Below are 18,312 nucleotides of genomic sequence, written 5' to 3' on the forward strand. Positions count from 1 at the left end.
TGTACATTTTCTCTTTTTCCTCCACTATGCTCTAATTGCCTCCCCGTTGTATTCTTCCATTCGCACATACACACACACACACACACACGTGCACGCACCTTTGCCTCCAATCCATATTACTTACTCCAGTCTCACATACCGATAAGACTCTTTCTTTTTATTTGACTCCTCTCTCATTTTCCCTCCCACTTGTGTTGCAATATGCCTATTAATGATGCAGCTAGAGCAACACTGCCAACTTCCTGCCTCTGACAGAGAGAGAGGAGTGTAGTTGTGGTGTACATGTCCTGCTTTGTACCACTCCCTCTTATCTCTCCACCCCCCTGTCTGTGTTGTTTTCCTCAGAGTTGGCCCATGCCAGCAGCGTGTGGACTGAGTGCAGCTGTTTCGTTCAGAGCAGAGCCCAACATGTGAGAAGATGTCTGTTGGAGGTTGTGCTTGTCCCGGTGAGTGGCTACACTCTCTCCTCACTCTCTCTCTCTTGCTCTCTTCTCCCTCTTTCCTCTTTCCTTCTCCGTCTCCGTGCTTAGTGGTGCTGTCAGAAAGATGACTTATGTAAAAGTGCTGCAAAGCCGCCTAGGGCCAGCGTCAAGCTGAGTGAGTCTGTGTGTGCATGCATGTGTGTGATGGAGGAGCCATGCTACATTTTCAACACATGTCCTAAAACAAGGTTATAGACTGAGGCTTCCACACTTTAGGATTAAGTTGTTCAGCAGACCCTCTCAGTCACACTAGCTTGCTGTGCTGCAAATCAATGACTGTTCGAGTTTTGCCATGTACAGAGACACTGAGATATCAATAAGACCTTGACCCTTTTCAACTTTTTCTCAGCCTTATCTGGCAGCAACATGTCTGCTTCTTGATCATTTGTGCTCATAATTATTTGGAAGATTTGGGAGAAATCATTGCTTGGTTGTCAGTTGAACTCTTAGACCCAGAACTGAATGAGGAAAAAGTTGTTTAATTTAGTCACAGCAAAATGGTTTAGTCTGTCTTGATGAGTTCCAACCTCTGATGAGGGTACTTAAGAGCATTTAACTGATAGCTGAATTGCTGGGAGTTAAGCTACTGTTTGGATAATAGACAGCTCTTTGTCACTGTGACTTTGCATTTTGCATTTGCTTTTCATATATTTGTCATGCTTGGCCCAGGTTTTCCTGGAATCAAGATTCTCAATCTCATGATGTTTCAAGAATAGTTGCATAAAGACTGATGTACTGCCATGTTGATGGTTTCTTATTGGTACTCAGTATCCACACTCCCCTACTGCATAACACCAAGAGGAAGAAAATATAGTTATGTCTGCATCTGTCTGTGTGCCAGTCTTTGGCATTGCTAAAATGTTTTGGAAATTTTTATCAAGGAGATCTTATAATCTGTTCTCTCCCATAGAGCGTTTGGTCCTTTGTGACTTTGAGCAATTTCTTTTTAACCCCAGTCAGAGAAGGCGAGCAACAGAGACAGTCGCAGACAGTGAAAAGGCTCACACTGCCAGGGGACGGGCTCTCTGAAACACAAGGGAGCGAGTAAAAGACAGAAATTGAATCGTAGCATCTGCTCGGGGGGATCTCAGAGAGAGCAGATTGAATTAGGGTGTCAGTATCATTTTAATGGGGCTGCTCTGATTCATTGGTAGTCAGCTATCAGATGGAATAATATGTGGCTTCCGCTTGATGTTCTCCTCTCAGATAATTCCTTATTCTCTCCTGTAGTTTTGCAGTATTTCTACCTCCTTCAATTCCTCTGTTGACAGACTTTACTGTGGAGCAGAAACTTTTAATGGCCTCCATATGTTTTTGAAAGATGCACCAAGAATGAGGTCCACCAGTGAGATCCGCCATGTGCATGCACCACCATACAAAGGTTTCCACACACAGGCATGCGTGGAACTAATACACTATGCACATACACTTGTATGCACACATTCATAAGAATCCTGCTCAGGCATGTTCAGGCTGTTGATCTCTTAGATAGAGTAACATTGACCCAGAGTGGTTTGCAGTTTCTCTCTATCCCTGACTTCATGTGCTGTAAATCATTATATTTGAAACCTGGTTTGTTTACATTCTTCTACAATGGTGGATGGAAGATCCTCCCCATGCTTTGTGTGTGTTTCTGCTTGGGGAAAACAAATCCCCTCTTACTGTGACATCACTTTCTCTTTTCACCTGGTTGCAGTCTTTTTTGGTTTTTATCAAGCCAGAATATTATTGGATACAGGACATATTTGCATGTCTGCCTGCATGTGGGAGAATGTGAGCCATAATAAGGAACAGATTCTCCTGCCCATCTGGTTCATTGACAACCCTGTGACATCCTGCTGTTGTTGTGACTTTGCTATGAATCAGTCTTTTTAAGGCTTTGTTCCATGCATGAAGGAGATCTGTCCTAACACAGTGGATCCAATCACATCCTTTGTTCAGACTAAATGGTAAAAATAGATTGCCTGTGAGCTGAAGATACCCCCCCCCCCCCCCCGGCATTTTCACATGTACCCACTCAACCATGCATTCCCCTCCGCTCACCACTCTCAGTCTCTCACCCATCTCATTCAAACCCCTCCCTCCTGTCTTTGCCTTTATCATCTCACCCTCTCCCTTTCTTCCTCTTTTGCTCTCACTCCCTCAACTGTCGTTCTCTGCCTTTTGCGGTAACAGTACTGTTACCTCATGCAGAAAGTCACATGGCTCCTGATTGGAGAAAAGTGGCTTAAAGCAGAGCCAAAATGGCAGCCAAACAGCCAGGGCTTTTTTTTTTTTTTTTTTTTTGATTACCGTTACACAACAACATGACTGCCTCAGCTTATCTGACTGCACTGAACGACTGTGCCTCACTTTCTTTTCCTTTTGAATTCGTCACTTCTTCTCTTCCTTCCTCTGTCTACACTAGTGAGTCTTTCAGATCTTGTTTGGTAGATCAAAATGGCTGTGTGTGCAGAGGCAGAGAGAAAGAAGGAATGCGTGGGAGACAGAGATGCTGGGGAGTCAGAGGGATGGGGGGAAGGGGGGGGGGGTTAGACGAGCTGTAGTGATGTCACATCTGCTGCAGGCCGACAGGATGGCAGAGAAAAGCTGGCATGTGCCACACACACAGAGGATGGGGAGAAAACTAAATGTGTGGGAAGGAAAAGCAGTCAATTTTATCAAAGTGCAGCTTTGTTTGTGGGAGATTTGCAAGTTGCAGAATCTTTGAACATTAAAGCAGGTCTGATACTGAGATGGAATATGACAGTTACAAGGCTCAGACTGAGAAAGGCCTGCACTGAAAAAAGGATCAGAGTAGTAAAAAGTTATGTGGTTTGTCTCTACGCCACCTTTGTGTGGGGCTTTAATGCTATTTAAGGCTCAATATTGTTGTGTAAATACAAACCCTCATTAGACTATCAACATCTCGAGTGAACTAGCCTGTTTGAGCTGCTGGTTGTCAAAGATGAAATGTGCAAACACACCACGAATAAGTTTGGCATTTTCCTTCTGTTACAGGGATTTCCACCATGAAACATGTATTGTTGCCAGCGAAGCTGAACATTAACGTCTGGGCAACTTGCAAATGCGGGTATCAGTACCACTTAGCAGGTGGAGATGCATTCAGCAGAATTGGTGCAGTGGTTTGGAGGTAATTCATTGTGCTCACGGAGTAGTTAAGATGTGACATTAAAATGAGCATCGCTTCAATGTAGGGCATTGTGTTGTGAGTTAGATAATGTCCATATTCTGGTAAAATCAAGTGCTGTGTCATAGCTGTTTCATTATTCATTATCTGTTGAGCAGCTCCAAGATCGGGCTCTAAATAACATCATGACGACAGTCTGTCTCTCTGTCATCCCTCTTAAGAGCAGTCTTAAAATGCGGTAGTTGTTCAGTATGATAAGAATACAGGCACACGTTTATTTTACAGAGAGATATGTTTGCAGGAAACAAAATTTCCCTGGATGTTACTCCAACATGAAAGGCATTAGAAACTGTTGTTTTCTAAATGGGGTTCACTGCTCAAATCCACAGTTTAAACGGCACTAGATCCTCTCAGTTATCTGAAACAACAACCCATTCTTTGGGGGTCGGTTAACTCTGTCAGGATTCAGATCAGTGGCATATGTAGTTGTAAATGTCCACAGCGTCAACCGTCACACTCACCAGCACATTTCTTTTGTGTTATCCCCCAATTTATCTTGAACATATGCTGTTTAACTTCCTCCTGTCAAGCCACAGAAGCACCCTCTGGTTGCAGCCTGTGTTAGTTCTGTCTGCCTCTGTGTTGCTATCACTACCAGTCAGGTGTCACAACAGTTTCCCTGACAGATTTGTGCTTCCACTTGGAGTCTAGAAATGAAGCTACAGCGCTCTGAACATGCTGTTCACCAGCGCTCCCTTCAGATTTTCTTCACTCTCTCTGTCATAAGAAAACACACAATGCATCTGAAGGTTTGCTGCTGTTGATTTAAATCAAGATCAGTTTCTTCATGTGGAAAAGTTCTCTACCTCTACTGGCATTTGAGTAATGATCCAAATAATTAAAAATCTGTACAAATCCTTTGTAATAGAAACCACATTAATCATTTAAATGACAATGCATGAAAGGCATTTCAGTTGGAACGCTATGCAACTCTGCATTAAATAGCGCTTGTATGAGCTTGAGATCTATTAATACAAGCGGGTAGATCTGATCTCGTGTAGTACAAGACCAGTTTTCTAGGACTAAAATAGGACTCCAATGTATATGACTGCCATATTCTGCTGGTTCCTTTAGTGTTATCACTGCCTGCCAGCCCTGCTTGCCAGGTAGACTCTGCATGTGTGTACTAAATATGCCATTTAGTGAATACAAATTGAATAGGAATCATTTCTCAGTAGGGGAACATCTCCACAGCAATCCATGAAATGTCCCATATATTGTGCCATAAAATCTACACTTTATTCTCGATCCATCTTTAATGTTTTTTTTTTTATATATAATAATCCAGATTTCCTTAAAGATGTATCTGTTTTTCAATATAAATGCTATAAAGCATGTAAAAATGTTTGATTGTTATACATTTTCTGTATTAATGGGGAGAAGAGGACAGTACAAACTACTGGAGGAAGCTCATTTGTTTGGATCCTTCTCTGTTTTGCTCTGAAGCATGGGGCAGATATTTGCAGCATTTGCCAGCAGAGGGGGATGCTGTTCTATCATGTCTCCTTGTGCCAGTATCAGCACTGAACAGACAGTGGACTGGGGAATCGTTATTTTCAATAAGGGATCCTAGAAGTGGGTTTGTGTTTTCACAAAACGTGCTAGTCTTTCTTTTATTTTCACCCTTTAGCAATTGCTCTTCTGTCGTAACCACAAATACAACAATTTTATTCAGTTGCTTCACCTAGAAACAGATTGCAAGTTGCATCTTTTTCTACATTTTAACAGAGTCATGGAGAACATTCCAACTAGAATCAACATTGTGGTGACTGCCGTAGCTTTGGCAGGAACTGTCGACAGAATTAGGCATTGGAAGAAACATACCCCGTTGATAGAACATCAAATTCCAGGTCAAGGCTGATATGTGGATTGTTCGATTTTTCTACAACACATTCACAATTCACACTAGATGGCTTTATGGCTGTATGTCCTCCAGTGTGAGCTGTCATCACAAGCTGATACTCTGCTCTGTGCCTGATGTGGGGTTATGCTGTAAAAGCAAAGTGTGTGGGTCAGATGTGTTTACTCACTCACTGAAATGCAATTCTTCACCTCTCTCGTCTGCTCTGTTGGCTGATATAATTCTACAAGCTGACTGGTGGCTCAAGCGAAAGCCACAACAAATTGAGTTTTAAATGCACTTTGAGACCACTTCAAATATATTTGCTTGTAAACATTAGAGTGGCTATTGATTATATTATAAGTGAGACTGCAGAATATACTCTTACATAATATCCAGATACAACAGGCTGAAGACTGTGGTCTAAAGGAATGAAATCATAAGGCTTCTCAGAGGTGGCTTAAATTAAAACAGCCTTTTTAGGTAACGACTTACTGAACATTATGAACTAAATTTCTGAGTTGGACTACGTACATTTTAAAGAAAGGTCAGTCAAGCTATTTGACTGATATTTTTTTAGTGGTAATGACAGGACAAACTGTTCCATAACAGATGACCAGCGCTGGTACACATAGCTCCAGCGGATTTCTCTTTCCCGTTGTTCCACATCACTGGTGTTTCAATGCTCCAGATATATATATATATATATATATATATATATATATAGAGAGAGAGAGAGAAAAAATATTTCACTTGATATAATACTTTTTGGCCCAAAACTATGTGAGATCAAATGTAATTTATCCCAGAGAAAGTTTTGCATTTATGCACTGATTTAAAGCACTTTCATATATATACATATAATGAATTCCAGCCTGGGCAATGAATCTAGATCATTTCATGCCTATGGGGCTGCACATCTAATGCAGATTTAAATAAATAATAACATTAATCCAAGCCAATTTAGAGAACCTAGAAAACAAGCCAGTCTTGAAAGTCGTAGCTCTTTCTCTTGAGTAGATATTTAATGTCATCTGGTAAAAGTCTGGAAAGGGCTTCAAAACAGTTTGGATTAATTCCAGCACTCCCTCATAACAGACATGGGTGGTGGGTACTATAAAATGAAACCTGACATTTTAAAGACCATTTTCAAAGAAGATCATAAGTCTTACAAAAGAATGAAAGCTTTAATGCAAGCACCATGTCTGCATGTCTAAAATTTGTTATTATGAAAAACAAAGGTTTGCATTAATATATTCAATTTACCTGCCAGAGGGTGACTTGATGTTAACCCTTGGTCTGGTCAAACACACCAAACATGAATCAGAGTCAATATCCCAGTCCTAGCTGGTGCTGGGCGACGGTGGGATGCAAGTTTAGAATAGGGTTAGGGTTAGGGCAGTAACTTTCCATGCCCCCCGCTCATGTCTGTGGGCGATTGAGAGTCACCAATTACCATAAACCTACTTGTCTTTGGACGCCCAGGCCCAGGGATCAAACCCAGAACCTTCTTCGTGGCGCATCACAGTTATATGTCCAGTGCTTTTCTATTTCACTGAACGACGCAGCGACAAGTGAGCTGGCTTTGACCCAGTGACGCAGTTTAAACATCATATAGCCTCAAGAAGAGTTGGAGCAACGTGAAACATAACAGACTATGAAGACATTTTCCCACTAACATTACAGATGTTTAGGATGAAAACGGGATGAGAGTTTATATATTGTCTATATTATATATTCCTCACCGTTAGGGGCCCACCTTGTGTGACTCTGGTGAGGCCACTGGATCCAGGAGAGGACAGACCGGGGGCCCCGGAGGAGGAGGGGGAGGAAGGCCGGAGCTGGTCCCGGTCTGGGCGTCGGGATGGGCGGAGGAGCTGTGAGGAGGCGGGGCCTTTGTTTGTTCGTGTCTCGGCTGGCAGGAACAAAGGGTCCTGTAGTAGTAGTAGATAGGTAGCAGCGTCCCCCCCACCCCCTCCATCACAAATGACATTTAAAACATAGACCCGGGGGGTGTAAAATTGACCAGAAACCGAGGGCAACATCGGGGAGCATTTCCCTCACCGCTGCCCGCCGCCGTGTTTGGGATCGCGGGATCGTATCATCAGCGGCCAGCGCTGGAGCTTCCCCCATCCAGCCGCTCCGGCTAGCACCGAGGCTAGCTGGCTAGAAGCACCGAGCCGAGGTGTTGAGCAACACCGCGTTTTCGGTGGACCTTTCTCTGCAGGTAACTCCGACCTACTGCCGCTCATTTCCACGATAAGCGCTGCCGAGCTAAAGCTGTCGGTAAGTTGTAAGTGGACGGCGGCGGGTAGCGGCAGTTTAGCAAGTTAATAGCTTAGCAATGGCATCCGTCCTCCGCGGCCCTGGGCCCCCCTGCGTCCGCCCGTCTGCCGCCCACAGAAAACACCGGCTCACTTCATAATGTCCACACATCGAGTCGTAAGTCGACGCCAGGCAGCAGAAAGCGTGTTGTGTGTTTTGCACGTCGGCTCTGCTGTTTTGCTGGCTGAAGGCCAGTCTGTGGATGCAGCTCTATTGTTCCTAATGAACAGTTGGGGCGGACTGAACTGCTGCAGTTTCATTTTATTTAAAGTTAGCCCTCCGATCGAGCATCACACACACACACACACACACACCAAAGCTGTGTTCTGCTGCTGAAGTCAGACTGATTCATCTGTATTTGACATGTACACTTAAACTCGGGGATGCCTGCCTGCCTTTCATGAAGACGTTTGTGTTTGGCCCGTGAAATTGTTGATAACACGCGTGTGTTTGCTTCACCGCCACATGCAACCTGCAGATTTTGTCTAGATGTGTTTGGTTCTGATGCCTTTTCTCTCTTTTTTTTTTCCTGGTGTGAGATTTTGTGTATTGGAAGAGAAAATAAAATGCAGGTCAGCAATTTTGTAATTTGTTTTAGAATGTGCAAGTATTCAATTTTAGAGACAATAAAATGCATAAGATAATTTCATTATGAATAATTGAGGAATGCATTTTTTGCAGTGGATTTTGTGCCATGCACAATGATCATTAGCATCAGACTGAACAAAGACTTATAGGGGTTTGAATGCTGTCTGGGGCTAATGGCTGGTGTTGTTTTGAGGGGGAGGCTATAGGTCAGAGGTAATACATAGAAAACCATTGAGTAGGTTTGCCCCTCTGGTAATGAGGAGGAGAACATGACCTGTCATGGCTCTCTTGGGCAAACTGACGCAAGGAAGAAAGGGATGAAAGTGAATTAAGGAGGAGTTGTAGTTGCTGAAGGAGCTGAGAGTTCACACAGGCATAATTAACCCCAACACATGCCCTCTCTCTACGCTCATGTCTGTCTCGACTTTAACCTCCAGCATTTGCAGACTTGTCCCATTGTGAGGTTATCCATCAGTTCCCCAAAAGTGACATGACCCATGTTGCGTGTGCATGTGTCTTCCTCTGTCTGTTTTGATCTGCTACTGTCCATGTTTCATATGTCAAATGGCAGGGACTGACTAATTTGCATAAATTGTATCCGAGTTAGGGTCACAAATAAACATTATGCTGCCTTCTAGTGCCTGAATTTATTCCAAACAGGCAAAGCGTGCACTTACATTATTATGAAAGTATGCACAGAAACAGAATTTCTACAATCTCAATGTCGCCCAAAATCTTTAAACATTATTTAATGCATTTTAAATGTCTCTAGAGAACTTATGTTGTATGTATTTATGCTTAACAGTAAGGAGATGGGCCAGTCTAAGGGTTGTTTTTCTCAGAAATTCCAGTCCACCACTGTCTGCCTGTGTATAAAATATCTTTGGTGAGACCTAATTGCATACAGTCCCTGTCCTGTGCCCTGATTTGTTGGAGCATGAATCCCTTATCTTGGTAGACAAGGGTTAACAACGGCAAGGGTAGCCAGTGGGGGGATGGGTAGAGGAGGCAACTAGCGGGGGAGAAACACACAGAGTAGAGGAGCATGGCTAGGATCACATTTGAGTGTGTGCAGAGAAGAGGATTCCCTGTCGTGTTACGGGTGGTATGAGAACACAAAGAACATGTCGGACCATCTCCTTTGAGAGTATCCTCCCATCTCTCTGATTGTTTTTCTTAGTTTTTCTGCAGGCAAATCATTAATACTGGTGCCCCCCCCCCCCCCCCGCCCACTCATGATGATTTGTTTTCTTGTCCATTTACCAGATTGAAGATGCATTAGATAATGAAATCAGCAGGAAATTGATTTGGCAGCATCTTTTTATTTGAGTAAATCTCAACAAAATTGTCCCACATTAGATTACGTAGATGATGCTGTGATTTGAATGAGCTAAATCTGAATCTCCTCTAAATCTCTCTTCTCCCCCCTCCTCTGTCCTGTGGTTGTGTGCAGGCTGTTCGTCAAAGTCATTCAAGCTGTACTCTCCTAAGGAGCCCCCCAACGGCGGCAGCTTTCCCCCCTTCCACCCAGGCGCTATGCTGGACAGAGATGTGGGGTAGGTCTGGTTTACACTGTGAAGACATGAGAGGCTCTATCAAAAGAAGAGTGTCTTTAACTAGGATGTGGTGCATTAATTCAGTCATTAAATTTTGTAATGTATTACATTTGTTGTCTGCTTCTTACTTCTTGGGGGTTAATATAATCATTTAATGACTTGGCTTTAATATTCTTTCAGAAGAATCCAACCTAGCTTAGTTTGAACGTTTTCCTTAATAGTAATCTGTCTTATATTTTTGCATGTGCTTAAGTACATTGTGGAAATTCAGTTTTTGGATCACTCACCTTTTGAAAATGATGACAGTTGACTACACAACATCAGGCTGATTTTAATTGTGTGGCCTAAAATACAAAAAATTAAAAACAAACAAATTTAGTTTAATTAAAAGTGACAGTCAGTACAATCAGTTATTACAAAACTTATTAAGTCACAGTTTTGTTTCTCAATACTCAGTATTTTATCATGTACCTCTGTGTGCCATTTTATCCATGTAAAAGATGAAATATTACACATTTGCCACATAGAATTATAAGTGCACAGGCTTGGTGTTAGTTTTTTAATATGAAAAAGCTGCTTATTTTACTTTTTCCCCCTCCTAGGCCTACACCCATGTACCCCCCTTCATACATGGAGCCTGGAATGGGGTGAGTACACTGCTGCAGTTTGTTTGTTTAATGCCTTGCCCTTGCTCCAACGGAATTTAGAAAAACGTTTCTACTGGGGATAATATCTCTATTCATCTTAAAAATATTGGCATTAACGTCAACTACTATGAAGTCCAGTTTTAGACTTAGTTTTTATCCCGCTCCTGCCTTAAACCATTTGTTTGCACTGTAGATGTGGAAATCGGAATGACTCAAACTCTGGAGTATTGAATGCTCTTTTCTGTTTCAGGAGACCCACACCGTACGGGAACCAGACAGACTACAGGATATACGAGCTGAACAAAAGGCTACAGAATTGGACAGAGGTGAGAATCATGCCACCATTTATACAGAGAATGATGAGAACTTGTATGTATAAAGTACACAACATTGGTGTATTTCATTTTTAAGTTTATTGTGATCACAGTCTCCAATGCATGCTACATTTCTGCAGCTTTGGTGAACCTGTCGCTGTTGACAAGCTTGCAGATACTGTTTTTGTGTATCTGGATCTTTGTGGGAAATTAAGATTGAGCTCTCATTGATTTTAATTTACATTCAGAGTCTAATACGATTATCTGATCACCCAGGCTAAAAAGTAATGTGAGTGCCAACCTACTAGCCGTTGCGACACATGCATCACAACCTGTCTACATTGGTGGGGTGTTAACTGCATTTGTGTTTAAATGAACAGCACACCTCATTTAAAAAGTTCACACACTCGTGTTCCGTTTGTATGTATTTACCACACCATGTCGCGTGGATGACCATCATTTAGCATGCAAATTTGTTCTCATCTGCTTTAATTGTCAGTGGTTAGCGTAATAAATAGTGCAATTTAGGAAATATGAATTTCTTCTACTCCTTTTTAATCAGTTAATTACTGTTTATGTACCTTTAAAGATGTTTGTCATTGTCAATTTAACTTCCTCACCAAACACAAACATATTGTTTCTTTATATTCAGCCCTGATAGCAATATATGGAAACTATTCTATTTTTTTGGTTCTATTTTTCTTCTGACCCATTTAGATTGGCTTGCTTAAGTTAAACTGAGCAATCTAAAGCAGAAGTATTAAATTAAAATGAATATGTAAAATCAGTTTGTCTTCTTCCTGTATTAAACTTGATTTCCGTGCGGTATTTCAGATTCAGATTATGAAGTAAATCAGCTCATGTGACATTTTCACAATGTTTCATTTTAAAAACTAAAACAAAAAATCTAATGGCTCTTCCTTTGCTTCAGGACTGTGATAATCTCTGGTGGGATGCCTTCACCACAGAGTTTTTTGAAGATGATGCCATGCTCACCATCACTTTCTGTCTGGAAGATGGACCGAAACGATATAGTGAGATTTTTTTTATTATTATTTTTTATTTATTTTATTTATTTATTTATTTATTTATTTTTTTTTTGGTAAAAATGTTCTGTCACTGTAGCCTCCCATGTTCCCAATGTAGAGGACTCATTTAAATTTTTGTGTAGTAATTTTGCTCATTTTTATCTGCAGCCATTGGCAGGACGTTGATTCCACGTTACTTTCGGAGTATTTTTGAAGGGGGCGCCACTGAACTCTTCTACGTTTTGAAGCACCCAAAGGAGTCTTTCCACAGTAACTTTGTGTCTCTGGACTGTGACCAGTGCACCATGGTGACCCAGAACGGCAAACCCATGTTCACACAGGTATAGTTAACGCCACACTGGATAAAGCTCTCCTCCTGTAACAGGTATCATGGCCTCTGACCTGTGATCTCTCTCTCGTGATATAGGTTTGTGTGGAGGGCCGGCTGTACTTAGAGTTCATGTTTGATGACATGATGAGGATCAAGACATGGCACTTCAGCATCAGACAACACAGAGAGGTCCTTCCAAGGAGCATTTTGGCAATGCATGTAAGTTTAAGAGCAAAAAAAAAAAAATAGATGCACCCTCTCAAATGCATATCCTGTAAATCTGATTATTCATCTCATCTTTAAATTCAATCACATAGGATCCCCAGATGCTCGATCAGCTGGCTAAAAATATCACCAGATGTGGGCTGTCCAACTCCACACTCAACTACCTCCGTGTAAGCAGACTTCTCTGTAATTGGTTTATTTTTTTTTTTCTTTCCCAGGTTATTCTAGATATACATACCAAACTGCTAACACTAGTTTGTGTGTATTTGGTTCCTCTCTTTATTTTACTTGAAGCTTTGTGTGATATTGGAGCCCATGCAGGAGTTGATGTCCAGGCATAAGACGTACAGTTTGAGTCCCAGAGACTGCCTGAAAACCTGCCTCTTCCAAAAGTGGCAAAGAATGGTTGCCCCTCCAGGTAAAAGGCATCTTTTAATGTGGTCTTTACATTACTTAAGCCAAAGACTACAAACAAACAAGTCCAGCTGCAGGTGCATGACATTCTCAACAGTTAAAGGGGGGAAAAAGATTTTTTTGAAATGACTGGATGGCAAAATCTCTTCTCTTCTGTTCTTGTAGCTGAACCAGCAAGACAAGCTCCAAACAAGCGGCGGAAAAGGAAGGTGTCTGGAGGAAGCACCGTGAGCTCCGGTGGAGGAAGCAACAACAACAGCAACAGCAAAAAGAAGAGTCCAGCCAACAGCTTTTCACTCTCCAGCCAGGTACCTGTAAGCATTACATCTACTTGACCTCTAACTGCGCCTCCAAATTAGCTGAGCAAGGCATGGGAGGATGAGATGGATGGGGGGCGGGAGAGAAACACAAGGAGGTTAGAAAGCTATCTTGGGTAAAGGGGGGAGGCAGTTCGGGTTGTTAGTGTGCTAGGAGTAGGTATAGCAGCAGGGATTCAGGTGTGGTGGTAGGGGGTAGAGCTTGATTTGTGTAAATCTACGGAAGATGATTAGATTTAGTTAGTTCCCCTCATGTGAACCAGTGATGGGCAGTCCCTGGTCCTCTGGGGCCAAAGGTCTATGGGTTTATCTAGAGGGGGTACAGGTGACTTCCATCTCTAAGTAATGGTTAATGGATATTTTGGGGTCATGGGGTGGGGTTACCTTGCTCTGATTTCCTGTGGGACAGTTGGGTTTTCTCTCTGAATCTGCTGTCTTGGTTGTAGAGTTACCACTAATTCTATCAGACCACACGATTCTGTCTTTGCTTACTTGGTTTCTTGATTGAGTGAACGAGACCCGAGGTGGAATGAAACCCCCCCCCACACACACACACACTCCCGTGATGCAGCACTCAAGGATCAGGGATGCCCACTGCTGGCCAGTAGGAAGGGCCCTTGACCCTGGTTCTTGGAACAGGGGCAGGGTGTCAAGTCCACACGTACAACTGAACAGTCAATGTTAATGCCCTGACAACACTAGAGCCTCAGAATTTAACAGTTGGTGTCTTCTGATCCCTAAAATTGAAAGTATCAATTTTAATGCATTTCATTAGTCAAAATGAAACTGCTAAGATGGAATTGAGCCCCGTTTGACCACAACTAGGCCATAGGAACAGAAAAACGTTGCAGTTACAACCCGTCCGTGCAGCCAGTCATTCCGCGCACCCCCCTGTATTATGGGGATAATATGTACCGGCCCTTGCTGTCCCCTTTAGGACGTGATGATGGTGGGAGAGCCCACTCTGATGGGAGGGGAGTTTGGTGACGAGGACGAGCGTCTGATCACGCGGCTGGAGAACACGCAGTACGATGGGGCAAATGGCCTGGAGGATGAGGACAGTTTCAACAGCTCGCCTGCACTGGGGGCACACTCGCCCTGGAACAACAAAGCCCCTTCCAGTCAGGAGAGCAAGAACGACAACTCCCAGTCGTCCCAGTAGAGCGCTGAGGTCCCAGTCAGTCCCCTTTTCGATGCTTAAAACCTACTGGGACCCACCTGAGCCGACACACTAGTGGAGTCAGGGAGGGTGGCCTCGAGCACTTGTCTTCAATGAAATTTTTGTTTTGTTTTGTTCCCTTATATTATTTTTAAAACAAAAAGACAGTGATTAGACAAAGGGATGATAGCTGATGGACTGTTGGAGCTCTTTACTGTCACATGAAGGATATGGCCACTAGATTCCCACTCTCGCTCCCTCACATTGTTGCACATGACCAGTGATGCTCAGCCTTGGCCCTTGTCTGCTCAGCTCCAGTCAGTCCTCTTAGATGTGTGGTGAGACTACTGGGGTGGCGGTGTGTGTGCGCCTGTGTCTTTAAACCCCCTCTCATCATCGCTCACCACAGTGTTTGGGCCAAAGTTTGCATGTCCTGATGTCCGAGTGCTCGCCATGGCGACCATGTCAGTGGGTTCTTGTTCCAACCTCGGGTCTCTCAGGCGTGCGTTTTCATTAACAACGCACCTCGCTGTTTCTGTTGTGCTCATGTCACAGGGAAGAAATGCTTAACTTATTTTTTTGCAGGCTGCAGAAAACTGTGTGCACTCTTAGCATCAAAATTCAACGTTCGGTTTTTAAAAACTCAATTATTTGTTTTTGTAGGACCTGGTTGGAACAAAAACCTGTACAGTGCCGGAGCTTGAGGACCGGAGTTGAGAACCACTACGCTAAATCTTAAAAACACACACACACACACACACACACACACACACACTCTCACACACACACACACGCACGCACACACACTCACACTCTCTCTCTCTCACACTCTTTCTCTCACTCACTCGCTCACTCCCACACTCACTGTCACACTAACGCATACATATACACAAAAACTGATAAGCACACACACAAGTACACAAACCCACACACACATACAACTACACTTGCAACATAAAACATTGAGATACTGGAGAGAGGTGGTACGCAGCATGTCTGGACCAGAGCACCAGATGCTACAGAATTGTGTTTTCATTTTCTATGTTTTAGAGTTGTTTTGAGTTGTTTGTTTGTTTTTTTTTTTTTTTTTTGTAAACAATTTCTAAAAAAAATAATCAGACAAGCAAGCAAACAAAAACACCCCAGAATATTCTTTGCACTGTTTTCCACTCTTAACTCCAATCTATTTTTCTTATAAATTGACGTTGTATTTTTTTCTTTTCTATTATTGCTAATGTATGAACTGTAAAACATCTGAAACCTGCAGTATATTAATGTATAGGTATTGCTGTTAGATCATTCTTATTGTGATGGTAATAACTTTCATGTAAGTCTATGCTCGATATAATGTCATCCATCTGTGTCAGACATCACATTGTCACCCGGTCCATCGGCTTCAGTGCTAGAAAACAGGCTGTGGAGAACAAGGCTAGTGTTATTAATACCATACTACATCTTGTTTGATGCAAGTCAAAAGCAGCACACTGGAAACCAGTTCACCCACTAAATTTCCATTAAGCGCCAGCTTTGGATATGTTGTCTTGTCACTGCAGAACTGTTTGCATTGTTTTGAGATCTCTATCTGGGGGTGTCTCTCTTCAGAGGGCGGAAAACTACTAAAATTTGCTACTCAAAATATTTTAAAAAGACAAATTTTGACAGGATTGTAAAATAAGAAAAAAAAAGACTTTTGTATTAACTTAAGTTTCCCAGAAATGTTTTTAATCACAATTAAGAAAGCTGCAGACCAAGGAGCTACATGTAAAGATTCTTTAGATATTGATTACACTGCGCTGTTTTGTTTTATGAAGAATCATTTTGTTGGCTTTACACCTCATGTTTGTGTCTGTGCTTGTATATTTTTAGCTAGTAATTTCTGTAAAAGTTATTCTATGTATTCCTCCTTAGAATTATGAGAAACTCAATCTAATGTAAAGAGATGAAAAGCCTCTTAAAAGTTTTTTTAAACGTGATTTTTAATGGTACAATCACTGATAAAAGAATTTTGCCCTCATTTTAGCAGACTGTATTTATTTTTCTATGTACTGACGTTCTGTTTAGGTCCCACCCACCTGTACAATACTCATGATAATATATGGAGGAGTTTGTGGGGCTGCTGAGTCAGTTAATACTAATAGAGGTCATTCCATTACTTTTGTTCTTTGACATGCGGCTCCCAGGTCTTTCTGGCCTGTTTATTACAATGATTCAGTATGTTCACAGTAAAGAGATATCTAATAGCCATTCTCTGCTGTTTTAGGTTTCTGGTCTATCTGAGAATGTGTCAGATGCACTGAAAGCCAATAAATAACCACATTTAGAGAAAACGTTAACCTCTAAGTTGTCCTTCATTTTATTTATTTATTTTTTTCCTCTTGTTGCTCAATTTCATGGTGAGTCATCCTCTAAAGAGCTTTGCTGGGCTCTTAAGATGTTGGAAATGTGCCACAAGAGTGTGACTTCCAGTGAAATTTAATAAAACATACCCATTAAGCATATGATTTAATGTTTTTGGTATGTATTTTGATGTCACACAGGCATTCTTAGTGAAGACTAAGTGGCAGATGATATTTGATAAATTGTGTTAATTTTATATTTTATCTTGTATAAAGAATAACTAGACCTTAAACTGATGTTTCAGGATTTCCTGTTTACACGCGTAGAACAAAATGAAAAACATTTCCAAACTCCCAAACCCTGCTGACAGCTTATGGAGAGTAATTTGCAGCCTCTCCCAGCAGGGGTCTCTCAGAAGGCCATTACAGACTGAGCAGCCTGTCAAAAATTCCTCCATCATTTGGCAGAAATATTGTCTGAGCTGCAGCCCGTTGTGTTTAGGTCCGTATTCACTGTCACTAGCACCGCTGGTTTACTTTAGTGGTTCACTGTTTCAGCAAGTTGATATGAATTTAATCAAGGTGAAAACTTATCAGCTGTTTCTTGAGTTGACATAATTTAGGAAACGTGAGGCAGATGAAATGGAAATTAGCCCATAACTGGTTCTTGTAGCACCTCAGCACAGAGGCTGATTTTATATCTATATTTTTTCCAGATTTCTGTCATTGATAATTCATGTATAAAGATGAATTTTCACTGAAAAGCTCTGTTGTCTTTATTGGACTCACCTGTGCTGATTCTGGATCGAAATATGTTTTTCTTTTGTGTGTGTGTGTTTCTGTTTTGTTCACAGAACTTGACCAAAAGAATCTGAAAAAAAAAAAAAAAAAAACCCCAAACAAAATATTTATTTCTTGGCATACGAAATAGGCAGAAGACTCCAGTGCAGTACATTGAACTCATTAAAAACGAAAACCAAATTTTGAGGTGGAACATGAGCAAGATGTGCAGCCCTTGCAACTTACAAGAAAATAAGAAATTAAGTGTGAATTCCTCAGCATTAACAATCCCTATGAATCATTTTTTGGTTCCAGTTCTTCCTGGGCAGGGCAGAGCTGATTTAAAAGATGGTTGTTGGTTAGCTAGAAAAGAAGACTGATAACAAGGAGTGATGTATGTAACAGCACATCTTAGTTATCAATAGAGAGACAGAAGTTTGAAAGCTGATGAGTGAGCAGGCCTCACCGAGGATACTGGGAGTGGCTCGTACATTTTTTGAGATACAAAGAACTTTTTTAAAAATATGATTGAACTAATTCCTGTCTTATCTTTCACTAAGTCACACCACCATCAGGTGCACTTTCTGAGAACCAACATGAAAACTGAATGGGTGGCTGGGGGCATTTTTGTTGCATGATGGTTGTTATAGGATGTAAATTACAGTTTTTTTTTTTTTACCAAAGTATGACTCAGTCCCGGGAAATGGAGGTTTTATGATTTATAGTAAGGAGAGAAGTCGGTGAGGGATAATTTACTAGAACCCACACAAACAAACCAAG

At 41.7% G+C, this 18,312-nt stretch overlaps 1 protein-coding gene across 4 annotated transcripts; it reads left to right on the plus strand.

Annotated features, from left to right (window-relative positions):
* The first annotated feature begins 300 nt into the window (after window positions 1-300).
* On the plus strand, window positions 301-17,509 carry ldb1a (LIM domain binding 1a). Of its 4 annotated transcripts, none has more exons than XM_029521255.1 (11): window positions 301-446; window positions 9,879-9,981; window positions 10,584-10,628; window positions 10,879-10,954; window positions 11,874-11,976; window positions 12,139-12,311; window positions 12,398-12,520; window positions 12,619-12,696; window positions 12,821-12,944; window positions 13,106-13,254; window positions 15,080-17,509. In XM_029521255.1, the coding sequence occupies exons 1-11, from the start codon at window positions 419-421 to the stop codon at window positions 15,131-15,133; spliced, it is 1,056 nt and encodes a 351-aa protein (XP_029377115.1). In that variant the 5' UTR covers window positions 301-418; the 3' UTR covers window positions 15,134-17,509. The 4 variants fall into 4 exon arrangements, with proteins under 4 accessions (XP_029377115.1, XP_029377116.1, XP_029377113.1 ...); XM_029521256.1 differs by having other exon boundaries at window positions 13,106-13,248; XM_029521253.1 differs by lacking the exon at window positions 15,080-17,509 and adding an exon at window positions 14,195-15,072.
* The last annotated feature ends 803 nt before the right edge of the window (window positions 17,510-18,312 follow it).

The sequence above is a fragment of the Echeneis naucrates genome, chromosome 15 (genome assembly GCF_900963305.1).
Source record: "Echeneis naucrates chromosome 15, fEcheNa1.1, whole genome shotgun sequence".
NCBI classification, from domain to species: Eukaryota; Metazoa; Chordata; class Actinopteri; order Carangiformes; family Echeneidae; genus Echeneis; species Echeneis naucrates.